The following is a 14,898-nucleotide window of genomic DNA, read 5'->3' on the forward strand; positions in this document are numbered from 1 at the left end:
TAAAAACTGGCGAGCTGTGATACCCTGCCACTTTGCCTCCCCAAATCCTCGCTGCCAGGCCCTCGCCTTGCCTTCTCCCTGCCGCCCCACGCTCCATCCCGCCCTTCCAGGCCCCAGTCGGGGAGGGAACCCTCGGGAAAGCCACGTCACCCTAACTCTTTCCTCCTCACAACCATGCCAACAGGCTTAGGGCAGCCTTATCGCAGCGGCCCCGTCCCGCTGGGGGCCGTATAATCCGCGCAACGGAGGCCGCCGGCCTCCGTTGCGCGGATTATACGGCCCCCAGCGGGACGGGGCCGCTGCGATAAGGCTGCCCTAAGCCTGTTGGCATGGTTGTGAGGAGGAAAGAGTTAGGGTGACGTGGCTTTCCCGAGGGTTCCCTCCCCGCCTGGGGCCTGGAAGGGCGGGATGGAGCGTGGGGCGGCAGGGAGAAGGCAAGGCGAGGGCCTGGCAGCGAGGATTTGGGGAGGCAAAGTGGCAGGTTATCACAGCTCGCCAGTTTTTAAGGAGGCAGGGGGTTTGCTGTGGGGTTGGGGGGGAGGTAAATGCTCCCAAAGGATGTTTAGGGACCGTAGGGGAATATGTGTGATTAATACACATTTATGTTTCAAGCAGCTGGAACAGCTTTGCTTTAATTCTGTCCTCAGTCCGCCTTCCCTTGCCCGTCTTCTGATTTCCCAGCTCACTGATGAAGCATTATGTTGCTACATATAAGTTCATATATATTTTTTTCATTCCTGTCTAAGCTCCAAAAGGCTTCAAAAGTAAGCGGGCCAGCAGACAGGCTGGTCTGCTCAGGATTCTGTGAACTGGGTGTCATTCAGTGAGTATTTGAGATCTCTGGAAATGAGGTTCCTGAGATCCCTGGAAATCAGGTTGCCCTTCCAACAGGCGCTATTGGCAGTTGTGCTTGGTTATGGCTAGAGAAGGCTGCCTCTAGAGTCCCATTTTAAAAAAAAAATCATCTTCTATTGTTCTTACATCGTTTGTAAGAGGCGACTTGGCCGCTTATAGGCAGAGCCAAGCAGCTTTAACGCTTTAAAATGTTGCTGTAGTATTTGCCTGGTGAGGTGCATGTGTTCCAGATGGAGTGCTGTGGTCCCATCTGTCTCTTACCGCCTGGTGATCGAGCCTCCCAGTTCTCTGGTTGCCCGCTCTTAGGTCAACTGGCCTCGCAGTCTCTTCCAAAACTCACTTTTATGACAGAGGACTTGTCTAGGGAGGTGGTGAAGCAGCGAATCCCACGTTTGAGTCTTAGCCTGGCTTTGCTGCTGAAGCTGGTATCCAGGTAGGACTGACTGCTCGTGGAAGTTTTGTTTCATTGGAACTGTAAAACAGAAATAAAGTCCTGTACTAGTTTGAAGAACTACAAAGGAGAAACAATAATCTATACAATTCTTGCTTTCCTCCTTATTGTTCAGGTCTGTTGTGGCCTTCCAACATACTGGGCCTCCTGTAAGTGCTGTAACCCCTCTCTTCTTTTAGTGTCTAAGTTTGTGGGGCAGAAGTTAGCTCGAGACACTGTGTCTGCAGGTGGTCTTGCTGCTTCTGCACTGGAGGGCCTGGCTTTGGTCCCCTGGATTGGGCCACCGAACGTAAGAGGTTGGTAATTAGTGCTGGCTGGGCTCGGTTTGGTTGCTGCCGGTGAGCTAAGTTCTGTGCGTGTGACACGCGGGTGCTAACAGTGGCCCCCTCTGTTTTGGAGGAATCTGGGGGCGCTGCCAAGGGGCGGCATCGCTCTCGCCTGGGCCCAGCCACGTGCCTCTGCCCCATTGTCAGGGCTGGCCTTTTGGGGGACCGTCGGGCTGTTTGTCGAGGGCGAACAATGCCCTGTCTGTAGGGGATTGCGTTACTGTAAATAACGTTAGAGCAGCATGAAAAATCCCTTTCAGGTCAACTCCCCCACGAGTGTTCTGGCTGGGCTATTAGCAGCTTCTCCCGCCCCCGCAGGCCCGGCTGGACGGGCAGGGGATTTGGCTGGTTTGGGTAAATCTATTCAGTTTTGATGAAAGCGGAATAGCAGAGCTTTTGCTGTCCAGAATCCTGTTCGTGAGCAGGCTATTGCTAGAGCTTCAAAGGGCTAAAATGGATCAAGCTGCGTAATATCCCTTAGCTAAAGATCAGCTCTGGTGGCTACGAAGCCCTAAGGGAATAGTGCTTAAAATAATAGGGACATCTGAGAGCTTGCTTTATTGTGTTCTTGTCACCACTTCTTGGGATGGAGAACCCCGTGTGCCGATTATATGATACCAGCCTGATGAGGCCAGCATCTTGCTTAATGAGGACCACTCCATTGAATAGCGTGCACCATATGGTGGCCAAAACACATGCTTTCCTCTGCTGGTCACCTGAATACAGGTAGAGCTTGGAGCAGGAACTGCCACGCAGGAGGGAGAGCAGAGCTCCTCGATGTTCTCAGACGCTGACAAATACCATATGGTGCAGGAGCAGACAATTACAGGACAATTACAGGATAATCTGTAGGTAGAGGAAGCTTGTTCCTAAAGTCTTGCCTGCTATGGTTTATATCCTGAAGCATGAGGATTTATGTATTTTATTATTTTTCCTGCCTAATGCAGCAACTGTCATTATCCGTGTGAAGGTCTGCACGAGTCCTGCAGGCTGCTAGCACCAGGGGTATCCTGAGGCAGGGAGTTAATTGGGTGTTCTAATAAGAATAAAGAAGAGTGTTTCCTTAGAATAATTTTGGGTACATGGCCCTCTTGTATTTGGCCTTTGAACAAGGAAACAAGGCTGGTTTTCTGTTGTAAAGTGGTATAAAGGAAAACATCTGACTTACCTTCTTCATACTACAAATTATTTTGTGTACCTTATGTACCTTTGAAATTGTTCCCAACCTTTTTAATCTCTTCACCTCTAAGACTTTCAGAAAGCCCTAGTAGCTTTAGCACCCGTGCTCTTTCAGACATACTTGTTGAAGGGAAGAGTTGAGAGAAACTGAGAAGCATTCCAGTGGAACACACACTGTTAATTTTTCAGGTGGTATTGTAACGACTTCAGTTTTTTTCACCCCTTTCCATAATCAGAGTATTTCAACTGGACAGAGCCTTTAATTGAGCACAATGATTCTCAAGTCTGCGTCATGAAATGTGTGTCTTTTTTTTTTTTTTTGGGCTCTTTGTTGAGGCATATTTGCAGATCTTTTACATTTTTTGCCTGTTCTTAGTAATTTCATAGGCTTAGTGCAAAGCAGTCATTATTCTGTCTGTGTAGACTGAATTGTCCTCTGAAGTGGCCGCTTTTATGGATCTTGGAACCCAAACCTTGTATAAGTCACGCTGATGGTTCGTTTCTAGAGGAGTAGATGTGCCCTTCTTCGTTTCATCTTCTGGGGAATGAGACTTTTTCTGTCCTGTAAGGCTTCTCTGTATCTCTGTTGCTATGGGAATGTATGAATTTGGCTTGCAAAAAGAAGGCAATGAATAACAGTTTGGTTCAGCTAGAGTTCCTAAACGTAGTCTATATTCAGAGGTTATAGGAGGAAGAGGAATTGGTGTGGTTTTGGGGTTTGTTGGTTGGTTGGTTGGTTGATTGGTTTTTTTTGGCGGGGTTCTTTTTTGTTTAATCTGAGAGTCAATAAGTTACCTTAGATTTTGTCAGCTCCTGGCAGGGGGGTGAGGAAGAGAGGAATTGATATAGTTGTGAGGAAGGAGGCAAACTGTTGAAAGGAGAGCGCAGTGGCTCCAGGTGGGATGATGAGGACTCATGCTGCACAGTGCAGGCAGCATGAGCCAAGTGCTGTGTTCCTCACCCTCGTTGTCTCTTTTACAGATAACTGACTCAGCTGGGCACATCCTGTACGCCAAGGAAGATGCCACTAAGGGCAAGTTTGCCTTCACCACTGAAGACTATGATATGTTTGAGGCCTGTTTTGAGAGCAAGCTTCCTGTGGGTAAGTGAAGTGAAAGGTCTCCTTGCTGCTTCCAGCTTCCCAGCAAGTTCTTGTAGGTTTGTGGACTAGGGGTATGGGTAAAGTGATCCTGAGTGTGGTCTGCAGAACATCGTTTGACTTCTGAAGCTGATCGTCGGGAGGCTGTAGGCAGTCTCACTGCAGAATATCTGCTGTTGGTGTTGCATTTGAAGTGAAGTCATCCTCTGTGGCTGTCGTGAAGAGCACTTGGGTTTCCTCTGAAAGGAGAGCCGCATGTTCCTCCCACAGAGGTCATCACAGTTGCAATGCATGGCAGTACTGGGGAGCAAACTATGCCTCTCTTGCCCTTGTCATGCTTCTCCCCATCCTGCAGTTGGGCCAATACAGAGCAGGTTGCCATCATCTCCAGGACCCAATCTTTTTCCCCAGCTGACCATCTCTCCCCATTTGGTGGAACGTCATCTCTCCACAGCGTGTACTTGGCAGCAGTCCTGTGTTAGGTTAGCAACCATTTTCTGGGGTTGGGGTGTGTGTAAAGAGAACGTGGCTTTGGTTTGCACCCGCAACTGCTCTCTAAGTGGCCAGTAAAGGGAAGGGGAAATGGGCAGGACGTCAGCCTTGCATTTGTGCTGCAGGGATGGTTGCCTAACGAGCGCCGAGGCTCGTTTCCTGTGAGCATGACGCATGTGCTGCTTTGGGTGGCTGGGCTCAACTTCAGGCTGAAACAGCCAACACGTGGGCTCTCATCTCATTTGTGGTGGTGCAAGCACATGCGTGTTCGTAGGTGCTCACATCTTTTCATGGTCACTGTCAGGAGTTCTGCTCCCTGGTCCTGGTTCATCTTACGTGTTATCCTGAAAGATGCCAGAGCATTTCACAGAGCGGTCACTAGCAGCGTTCCTTATATCTGCTGAAAGACAGCCTCTGATTTGCTGTTCTGCTCCATGTATAAAATACAAATAGTTTGCAAGTTGAAGAGAAGTTTCCAGAAAGAGAAGGCTATCTTCTTTGCTGGGATTGGGAGGGATCTGGCTTGTAACATGTTTTCTATAGTGTTTTACAGATAAGACAGTGACCCCAAATGCTCAGGATTTTCCTTTTATTTCACCCCAAAGGTAGGGCTTCCAAATGCTCCTTAACGCATCGAGACATGCAGGCACTAGTGACTCATCTGGGAGTCATCCGTGCACTTACTGTCCAACACCTGGGTATTTTGGAGGTCTCCAGACAGTCCCACAAATCCTTTCATAGCTTCCACGTGATCACACGCTGAAGTGGGAAAGGCTTCTTTCTTTAGTTGTGTCTAGACTCTTATTTCAGTGGCTGTGACCAGAGGTTTCTCCCCTAGACTGAGCCCCTTATAGCTCTTTTGGTTGTAGCAAATATTTTTTTCCCTGGCTCCCTTGTATTTTTGCAAGTTTGTTTTAAAGCTGTCAGTACTGATGAGGATAAAATATTTCAAAGTTCAGCTTCCACCTGGTGACCAGTGGGATGTTGAGGGGCCAAAATCTAGAGCTGTTCAATTGAGCAGCTTAATCCTTTTCTGGAGGCTTTCCCTTTGGGGGATCCCCAAGCTGATGTTTTCTTTTTGGACCCAGACACACCCAAATTCCTTGCTAAAAAGAGATGCTGCATGATGAGTGTCTCCAGATTTTCCATGCCTGTGCTGGAAATCATGTGTGAAATCAAGTATGAAAGGGAGGTGGCACTGCAAGGCTTGATCAAGTTAAGGTAATTGTGGAAGAAGTAACCACATCACAGGGAAGTGCCTTGTTTCCTCTATAAGGTCAGGATGGGAATGGGGGAACTGACCAAGCGCTGTTTTATCCCTGTTTCTCTTTAAAGGTTGGGGAGGGTTCACAGTCTCATCAAGTGAGTGGTCAGGGCTTGCAGTGTGGCAGCCAAGGAGGATGTTGGTGGAGTACTGGAAGAGAAAGGCTGTTGGTAGAGGAAACCCAGAGCCGTTGGGACCTGAGGAGTCTAAGCATTTCTCAATCTTTAACCACAGAAATGAGGAAGAGGAAGTGAGAAGGAGATCCTATTTAGAAGGTCCACCTTGTTAGAGTGGAGGAGTTCTTAGGGTGCTTCTTGGAGCTATGGGTTTTTGCAGGACAGGCTTTTCTCCCTCTTTGAGGGTGGAAAGGTCCCGTCTTCCTGACTGGTGCTCTGTTCCCCAGCACACTTACTCTCACCACCAAATGCTAATCTCTGAGAAGAGCAGCCTGGCCAGCACTACGTGCTCCCCTGCAGGGCTCTTCCTGTGTGCTAATCTTTACCTCTGTAATCCTTCTCTTCCCACATTTCCTTAAGAGTGTTATGGCTCACTTTTTCTGGAATTCCTGTGGGAAATTTTTTTGACATCCAGATCAACCATCCTGTTTTTCCACTGACTTTGCAAATTAGGATCCCCCATGATCTCCCAGGAAACAGTTCTATGCTCATGTGAGATGATGTCTTGAAGACCTGCTGGTGAGTGTAGGTGTCGGTTAAGTTCAAGATCTCTAGGATTCGGCTGTTTTTCTCTTTGCTGCTGATCCAGTCTGCTTTGGTGAGGGTCTGATGAGTGTCAAGGGGGCTGCCTTGGGCTCAGGAAACTTGTAGAAGAGCAGCTTGAGTTTTTCCAGGCCAGCCCCTGACAACATTAACCTTTTGCAGAATGGCTGCTTTCCATCCCTTTGCTCCCAGCAGCTCTTAAGTTTTCTACTTTCTTACTGCCTCTTGGCAGCTCTCCCTTCCAGCCTGACAAATTAATCCTTCCAGTTCTGTTCTCCCATTCACTGGCCTTTTTATCTTTCTCATCTCTTCCTGGAAGCTCCAACTCTCCGCCCAAGTTGCTGTAATTTAAAGAACACTATAAAAAACCAAAAACCCAAACCAAAAACCTCTCACTGAACCATGTGCTTCGAATTTTCTTCTGCAGCTACTGTTGGCTGTCCTACCTGCCAGTCTCCAGGCATGCTGCTATATGTATGGCATAAGCGGTCAAAACTTGTGGCTGGAGAAAGGAGTGCTGGGTGGTTGTATACAGCCTGTCTGCTAAAGAACAGTTCTGGGATTTCAGTTTGTTTTTACAGGAACTGGTCTTTTGTAAGAAAACCAAAAAATTCCATCCTAATCCTCATTTATTCATTGTGTTTTTACATAGCTAGGTTTGAGTTTTAAGCTCCTGTATTCCTCAGGAAATTCAAGAAGCAGTTTGTAGTTGATATGGACCATCTTGTCAGTAGGTTATTCCATGTTCTGCTAGCAGTAGAAGGTGGAGGTGGTTCTACTTTTACTCTGGTGTTGAAGAACTGTTCAGTGGGTAGAGAGAAAATTTGGGGATGTTGTACTGAAGATCTGGAGGATCTTCTAGCTCCGACTGGAGTGACCCGGTGTAACCTGCACATTGAATTTGTGTGTGGACTGAGGGAACGTCACCTGGCAGCCTCCTAAGGCAAAGTGTGAGTGTTGGACATGCTCCTGGATAAAGACTGAAATTCATAGTATAAGTGAATTCAGACCTTGTGTTTTGCTGGCAGCCAGCTGAGGACAACTGTATGGCCCAAAATGCTGGGATTTGGGAATGTGTTATGTACAGACATTTCCTTGGTGGGTGGTATAGTATAATATGGTACTTGAATCAGCTGACGTGCTGCATTCTTTAGGGTATCTTATCTGCCTATTCTATATATTTATTGTTTTCCCTCTCATGAATGTTCTCAGATGTGGCAGTTTGTAGCAGTTAAAAGAAGTTTTTGGCCATAGATGTACCCAGCTGGGGGGCTACAGCCTTAAAAAACACCTACTGAGCAGTTGACTGCAGCCTTCTCCTACTCACTGTTTGTGTGGCTCCAGCTGGCAGTCCTCTGAAGCGGTGTTCTCCTGGCTTTAGAAGCCTCCTGCCCTCTTGGGGTTTGCATTAGCAGTGTGGTCTCAGACATCTGAGCTGCTCCTTCCCTGAGAAGAGACGTTGGTAAAGGCAATGCCTTCGCTTCTGCAGATGCCGCAGCGTGTGAGGGTCGGTAGTCGCCATATGCCACGTTCCTCAATTAGAGCAGCTTAACTTCTGCTCCTCTGAATGTAAAATCATCTACAACCCCAGTAACCTTCACGAGTTGCTGGTACGCTTCCTGCTAGGAGGAACGTGGGCTTCCCAGTTGAATATTTGTCCCTCTGGTGACTTGTCTTTTGCCAGGCTGTCTCATAGCAGCTGGTATTCATCTTCTAATCCTCTGCAGTTTTTACAGTGATTTGCATCCTACACACACTTAGCGCTTTTAGTTACAGCTTGTTCTCATTATCTTTGGGAGGCTCTCCTTCAGCCAGGATTTATTGTGAAGTCTCTGTATTTTTAGGCCGGACTGTGCTGCCTCCGCAGTTAGCTGCAGACGTGGAGGGAGGGGAGGGATGTTGTGAGTTCTTCCTCAGTGGTGGGGAGAGCTGGTGATTTCCTGGCAGGCTGAATGTTTCGCACAATGAATCCTTTCATTATGCTTCCAGGAACAGGGAGGATGCCGGACCAGCTCGTGATCCTGGATATGAAGCACGGAGTTGAAGCAAAGAACTACGAGGAGGTATGTCCCCTGGCTGCCCGCGCTGCAGGCTCCCCTTTCCCAGCACTCACGTGATGCCATTTGTAGATCTGGGGCTCGTGATGGGAAGCTGTTTTCCCAGCGGTGATGAAAGCCTGTCTGCAAACCTACAATTCCAGTGAAGCTTTGTGTGTTAGGAGAGAGAAAGAGAGAAAAAAAAAAAAAGACAAACATCAGCTAAAATTAATTCTGTACTCTGGGAACTGGAGCCTAATGTGTGAATTTCTTTGCTAGGACAGCATGACCCAGCTTCTGGGCATAGGCATTAGAGTCATCAGGAGACTGAGATGTGACGTTTCCCCAGCCCAAGCAGCAGAGGGCATTTTAGGTTAATATCAGATAGTCCTAAAGGTCAAGTTATGTTGTTGCTGTTCCTACCTTCCTGACTGTAGATGTACTGGCTCATCGGCCCTGAAATGGCGCTTGTGCGTTTCTAAGAACTGGCAGTGTATCAGCGTAAAGGTGTTTGGCAGAATATTAGCTGGTGTGAAATGGGTTTTTGGTTTGAAGGTGTGACATTGCTAATAGGCATAAAGCCTAAATGTTTCCATCTTAGGAGGACATAGTTTTCTTAGACCCAAGAGCCAGCTGTGTGGAACAGCAGCTGCTTTGCGGCTGGGACAGCGCTGGCTGGTTTGGATGCTGAATTTTGATGGCTGCTAACCCCCAGGTTTCTCTCCTGGCATTGCTACTTTTTTGAGCCGTTTGCTTGTGATATTCATCTGCTGTAAGGTCCCAGTGACCTGTCAGTTCTTCTTGTTGAATTCCTGCAAGAAGACTTGATGCAGGGATTTGGATGGTATCAGTGACTCTTGTTTTGCTTGTGCATGGATATATGCAGTGGGAGGAGGGGTGATATCCAGGTCTGGCTCCATAAGCTTCATAGACCCAGACAGTCTTGGAGGAGAGCAGCTGGGAGAGTGAGCTGGGTTAGAAAACCTAACTGCATGGCAGTGTCATGCCTTAATTCTCTAGGGTAGCATGGAGTGACTTCTCCATTCAATAGAAATGGCTGTTCTGGTAGTCCAGATGTTCCTCCTAGGATGATGGTGTCCCACAGTCATGGATGCTTGGTGGGCTTTGAACAAAACCCCTTGGAGCACCTGGGCATATTGGCTTCACTAGGGATGAAAGAGGTTCCAGGATGTGTGTCTCAGAGTATACACAGGACTAAAAGTCAGATCAGATGTTTCTGGCTACACCAATTAAGGGCAGCTGAAGGGATGCAGGAGCAGACAAGCCTTGGGTTTTTTTTCCAAATGAAACCTTTGTATCCTTCTGTGAATGAGGAAAAGTACCCTCCAGGAAGATAATAGAGCCGATCAATGTGGTGTTTTCTTGTCAGTAGAGCTGCCTGAGACCTTGTGTGTGTTATAGACCTGCTGCTCAAGCTGTGTCAGTAGAGTCTGGGCCATAGGCACTCTTACACTGGTGCCAGTTTTTCAGCAAAGCTCTGCTGGCAGATATGTGTCCAGGTCACAGGGTTTTGTCAGTACAACCTACTGGCTAGAAAGCGGGAGGAGTTTAACCTGCTGTTTCCTACCCTTCCTCACAAATGCATTCAGAATTGGCACTGCTGTATTGGCAGAGCTGTGATATACAGCTCACCTCAGCATAAAATCCTCAGATGATTGCTTGATGGCCTGCAGCTTGCCAGGATACTTGTGTCATGTGAAAACCTTTCAGTGAAATGGGTGATTAGCTACCACTGACCTGGTCATGAGCAGCTCTCCAGATGGGCTCTGACACCCAGGCAGCTGCCTCTGGAAGCAGCGTTTTGGGGATGCCTGCACCCTGGGCATCCTATTGCCTGCCTGTCCGTACCTAAACCACTGAGGGATGTTGTCCTGCTTGTCCTTGTGCTTTGTTGTCCTGTGGATGATGTCTGAGTAATTCTGTGTGGTGATGAGACCGGTGGTGAGCTGCAGGTGCTGCCTGTGTTTTCTGTAGCACATCTTTCTTCTGCTGCATTGCCTGGGGACACGGCATCTGGCCATCGTGGCAGGGGCCTGTTGCTCACTGGTAACAGTGACAAATTCTACAGGAGAACCGGAGTTACCCAAACCCTGTGCCGTAGCAGGAATTTCAGTTAGCTTCCTTTGAGTAATGTCCTTGTGTCACAGATTTTACATAATGTGTAGTCAGGTTACAGCCAGGGCTGGGGCAGGGATGTGTGTTTACGCATTCAACTTTAAATAGTTGCTATTGTGGGACTGTGCTTTATAACTGAATTTCCTGTGTATATTTCTTTTTGGATACAAGTATGTGACTTGAAGGACCGTGGGTTGCATGTTCTGCACAAAAATGATTTCCTATAAAACCAGCTTTTACGGGAGAAGTGCATTTTGCTTTTTTCTTCCCAGCTGGCTGAGAGGCAGCTGGTCCCATAAGTGTTCCCGCAGCGTCACCTGGTGGCTGAGGCAGAGGGAGCACTTTGTAGCTGCCTGGTCCCTACCAGGAGCGTGTTCTACCCTTGAGGCTATCAGTCATGGAATCAAAATGGTTAGAGTTGGAAGGCACCTCAAAGATCATCTCGTTCCAACCCCCCTGCCATGGGCAGGGACACTTCCACTAGAGCAGGTTGCTCAAAGCCCCCTCCAGCCTGGCCTTGAACACCTCCAGGGAGGGGGCATCCACAGCTTCTCTGGGCACCCTGTTCCAGTGTCTCACCCCCCTCACAGGAAAGAATTTCTTTCTGGTATCTAATCTAAATATCCCCTCTTCCAATTTAAAACTGTTACCCCTTGTCCTGTCACTACGCTTCCTGACAAAGAGTCCCTCTCTGGCTCTCCTGTAGGCTCCCTTCAGGTACTGGAAGGCTGCTATGAAGTCTCCCTGGAGCCTTCTCTTCTCCAGGCTGAACAACCCCAGGTCTCTCAGGCGTCTTCACAGGGGAGGCGCTCCAGCCCTCTGATCATCTTTGTGGCCCTAAGTCTCAGTGATAAAAGCCCTGAGCTCTCGTTGGTGTGATCAGAGCACCGCTACAGGGAGTGGGGCTGCCCTGGCTTTCTGGGGCGTGTGGCTGCTGTTGGCAAAGTGAGTCTTGGTGCTAATTCCCTGTGTGCCTATAGAACAGTGCCGTATGCGTATGTAAGTTAGTCACCTCTATCTCAGTCTGTGACTTCTATTCACTGGAGGTTTAGTCATGTGGCAAACTCTTCTACCCACTCCTCAGAAACCAACTGAGAACGAGTTAACATTAGGCCGAATAAGGAAGAAATGTGGTTGTATGCACACAGCGCTCCTCCGTTGTGTAGGAGGGGTAGTAGGAAAGTGTGTTTCAGAGAACAGGTGGGAGAAGTGATAGTGTTTTATGCAATGGTAGTTTCTGGCTTGTAGAGGTGGTTCCCTAGGGGAAGGATGCCCAAGATCTGTAGTATGTGAGGAGGAGTGGTTCAAACTGGCAGTAAAAACCCACGTGGGAGCTTTTGGTTTTGGCTCAGTGATTGCCTGACTCTTCTGTTTTCTAGATTGCGAAAGTGGAGAAGTTGAAGCCTCTGGAAGTGGAATTGAGGCGCCTGGAAGATCTTTCAGAGTCCATTGTTAATGACTTTGCCTACATGAAGAAACGAGAAGAGGAGATGAGGGACACAAACGGTAAGGGATTGTGTGTTCCTTCAGAGGCATGGAGCTCTAAGACCTCTTCTGCAGAACATGTTATTAGGACAGCATTCGGAGATCAAGCAATTATAGCTGTCTCTGCCTGTTCCGTTCTTAGTAAGGGAAACGTGCTGATACTTGTCTCCCTCTGAAGCAGTCAGTCTTGTGTGTCCCATCTCTAGAAATCATTTTTTTTCTGTCTCCATTCCTAATGTGAATTACCCTGAACCATTTAATGTTGCCCATTAACCACAGTTTCGCCTTGTTCCCTCTCATTATCCTTTTCATCGTTCCCTCTGCTTTTATTCTCAAGTACCCCTGGTGCTTGGGTGCCCTTGCCTTAGTGCTGTATGGTATCTTGCCTTTGAAGCTTCCCGGGGTGGGGAAAGAAAATCCTGGGAACTTTGCCCTCTTGAGGCACATCCTGTGATGTCAGACTCCCCTGCAATGGTTTGTTGTCTGTTTCAGAGTCAACAAACACCCGGGTTCTGTACTTCAGCATTTTCTCCATGTGCTGTCTCATCGGACTGGCCACCTGGCAGGTTTTCTACCTGCGTCGCTTCTTCAAGGCCAAGAAACTTATTGAGTAAAGGAGCAAGTCTTCCTCCCCCTCCTCTCAGACCCAGCTGGACACCGCTGGGACCCAGCCATGGCCTCCCTGGAGCCATCTCACAGATGACACCTGCTGACTGGAGCTTTTCTGCAGGAACTTGGACCTTAAAGGGGGAGGGGATTCTAAACAGTGGAGGCAACGGGGGACTTGTGAAATCCTGATGGATGTTGAGGGTGGGGGAGGTTGTGATGGGTTTGGGGGATTCCTGGGGCAGCGATTTAATAATAATAATAATAATAATAAAAAAAAGATATTTCCATGACAGCTGCAGCAAGTTTTTGCGCTGTCTGTTCTCCTTTTATAATCTTGGCTTGATGTCTCCCATCTGTCTGTGACTGTAGTGTTACTCTGAGCCACTCTGACCCTGCTGAGCTCTGTGGGTGCCGCGCAGCAAGCCCCGGGGCAGAGCGGGGGCTTCCCTGTTCTGCCCGGCTGGGATCTGAGCCTCCTGCACACGGAGGTGAGTGCAAAGCAATAGGATTCATCATTCCAGCAGGGCATGAGGTTAGAGGGAGGTCCAAGGTTTGGTTCCTGTCGTGGACCTCTGTGTTTCTCCCTGTGGGAGCTGGTGTCTTTGTGCTGACAGGTCAGGGTGCTTGAGCATACGGTGGTTCAGTCTGGAGGAAGGGGAGCCTTGGAAAGAAGGCTTGGGAAGGTGTTTGAGCTTGGGAAGGAGAAGCCTGCATTGCTCAAAATAATCTGTCCAGCCTTGGTCCCGCCCTTGCTCCACGTATTTGTCTTGGATTTGCCTCTCTTGTTCTGAAATGATGCAGCAGTTTTCCTGAAAGCCTTGGTCAGGGACGGCCTTTTGTGCAGACAGGAGGCCTCAGTCAGATACAGTCACAGAGCAAATAGGAGCAGGTTATGCTAGGAAAATTGATTTTAAAGTGAGCAGGAGACTTTTTTCATCTAAGAGTGTAGCGTTCATCCAGCAGGCAGTTGACTGAATCTCATTTTCTGAGACCTCAAAGCAAGGTGGGCTGCTGCTCATGCAAAACATACCCTGCGTTGAGGTCTGAGGGTGCAAGGGGTGCTTTGCAGGTTGGCAGAGGAGTTGGAAGAATGTGGATGAACTCAAAAAAGCAGTACAGGGTAGGGATAAGCTAATTCTACATCTGGGGGGAGTCTGAACAGTGCCCTCAACAGAGTTGTGATTCTCTTATGGGGTACTACAGACAGAGTAAGCAGCTTCTTGTTGTTTCTCAGCCCTCCAGATGGCATGATGTTAAATAAGCCAAGCTGGGAAAAAACAGGCAGGTTAAATCCCTGGACTTACCTGCTGCAGTTTTTAGGCAGTGATTAAAATTCTTTCACCTTTTCTGCATTCCTTCAGAGCAAATGGTTCAGCAGCGCAGCATTCTGGTGTCACGTGCCTGGACACTTCTGGCTAGGGAAGGAGCTGTCATGGCCATGGGCCTGGCCTACCATTTTGAAAAAAGCATGGTTTTATAACTTCTGACCTGAATCTGATCTGTTGCTGGGACGGAAACGGTTGTCTGGGATGAAGCAATGGGAAAGAGGATGAAAAGATGACCTGCTGTCATCTAAATACATTAGTACTTTGTCTCCCCTCTGCCATTGCCAAGTTCCTGGAGTTGTTAGTTCCACTGGCAAGTGCTTAGGTTGCTTTTAATTTGTTTCTTTTTTGATAAAGCCATATTAAGAACTCAAGTCCACTCCTCTGCCCTTGCATCCATTTTATCCTTGTACATTTTTGAAAGCTGTTACAGTGCAGAACAGCGGTGATGCCACAGGACTGAATTACAGAAGTCATCTGAAGGTAGTTTTAGGTCCTACAGTTTGAAGCCTGTAGATCTGTTAAAGGTTTTGCTTTTGTTTTTATATAACTTGAAAAGACAGTACAGGAAATGGGCTTTTCCAGTCTTGTCTGTTTTGATATCCTCTCCCCATCCTTACCTGTGTACAAAGATACCTTTACCTTAAAAATGGTGGTGAGGCCTTAAGTTCCCCAGGTGACTGTTACACTATCATCATTCTGGTCTTGTGTTTTGATCGTCACTGTACCAGTATGGTTACTGGGGAGCAGGTGTGGGGGACTGGTATGGATTTACCTGTAATGACTGGTTGGGGGATTTTTGTCAACTTTGTCAAATAAAATTTCTTTGGGGAAAAACAACCCACCTCAGTTGTCCGTGTGAGTCTTGTCCTCTTTGTGTGCCTTCCTAGCGACTGCTCTTCCCTGCAAGCTGACCCATTGC

General features: G+C 48.0%; 1 protein-coding gene across 1 annotated transcript; it reads left to right on the forward strand.

Moving 5' to 3' along the window:
- Positions 1 to 3,732: 3,732 nt before the first annotated feature.
- Positions 3,733 to 14,821, forward strand: TMED10 (transmembrane p24 trafficking protein 10). Its single transcript, XM_014941942.1, has 4 exons — positions 3,733 to 3,913; positions 8,375 to 8,448; positions 11,937 to 12,063; positions 12,535 to 14,821. Exons 1-4 carry the CDS (start codon positions 3,748 to 3,750, stop codon positions 12,654 to 12,656), a joined length of 489 nt encoding a protein of 162 aa, XP_014797428.1. The 5' UTR covers positions 3,733 to 3,747; the 3' UTR covers positions 12,657 to 14,821.
- The last annotated feature ends 77 nt before the right edge of the window (positions 14,822 to 14,898 follow it).

The sequence above is a fragment of the Calidris pugnax genome, unplaced genomic scaffold (assembly GCF_001431845.1).
Source record: "Calidris pugnax isolate Ruff unplaced genomic scaffold, ASM143184v1 scaffold56, whole genome shotgun sequence".
Taxonomy (NCBI): Eukaryota; Metazoa; Chordata; class Aves; order Charadriiformes; family Scolopacidae; genus Calidris; species Calidris pugnax.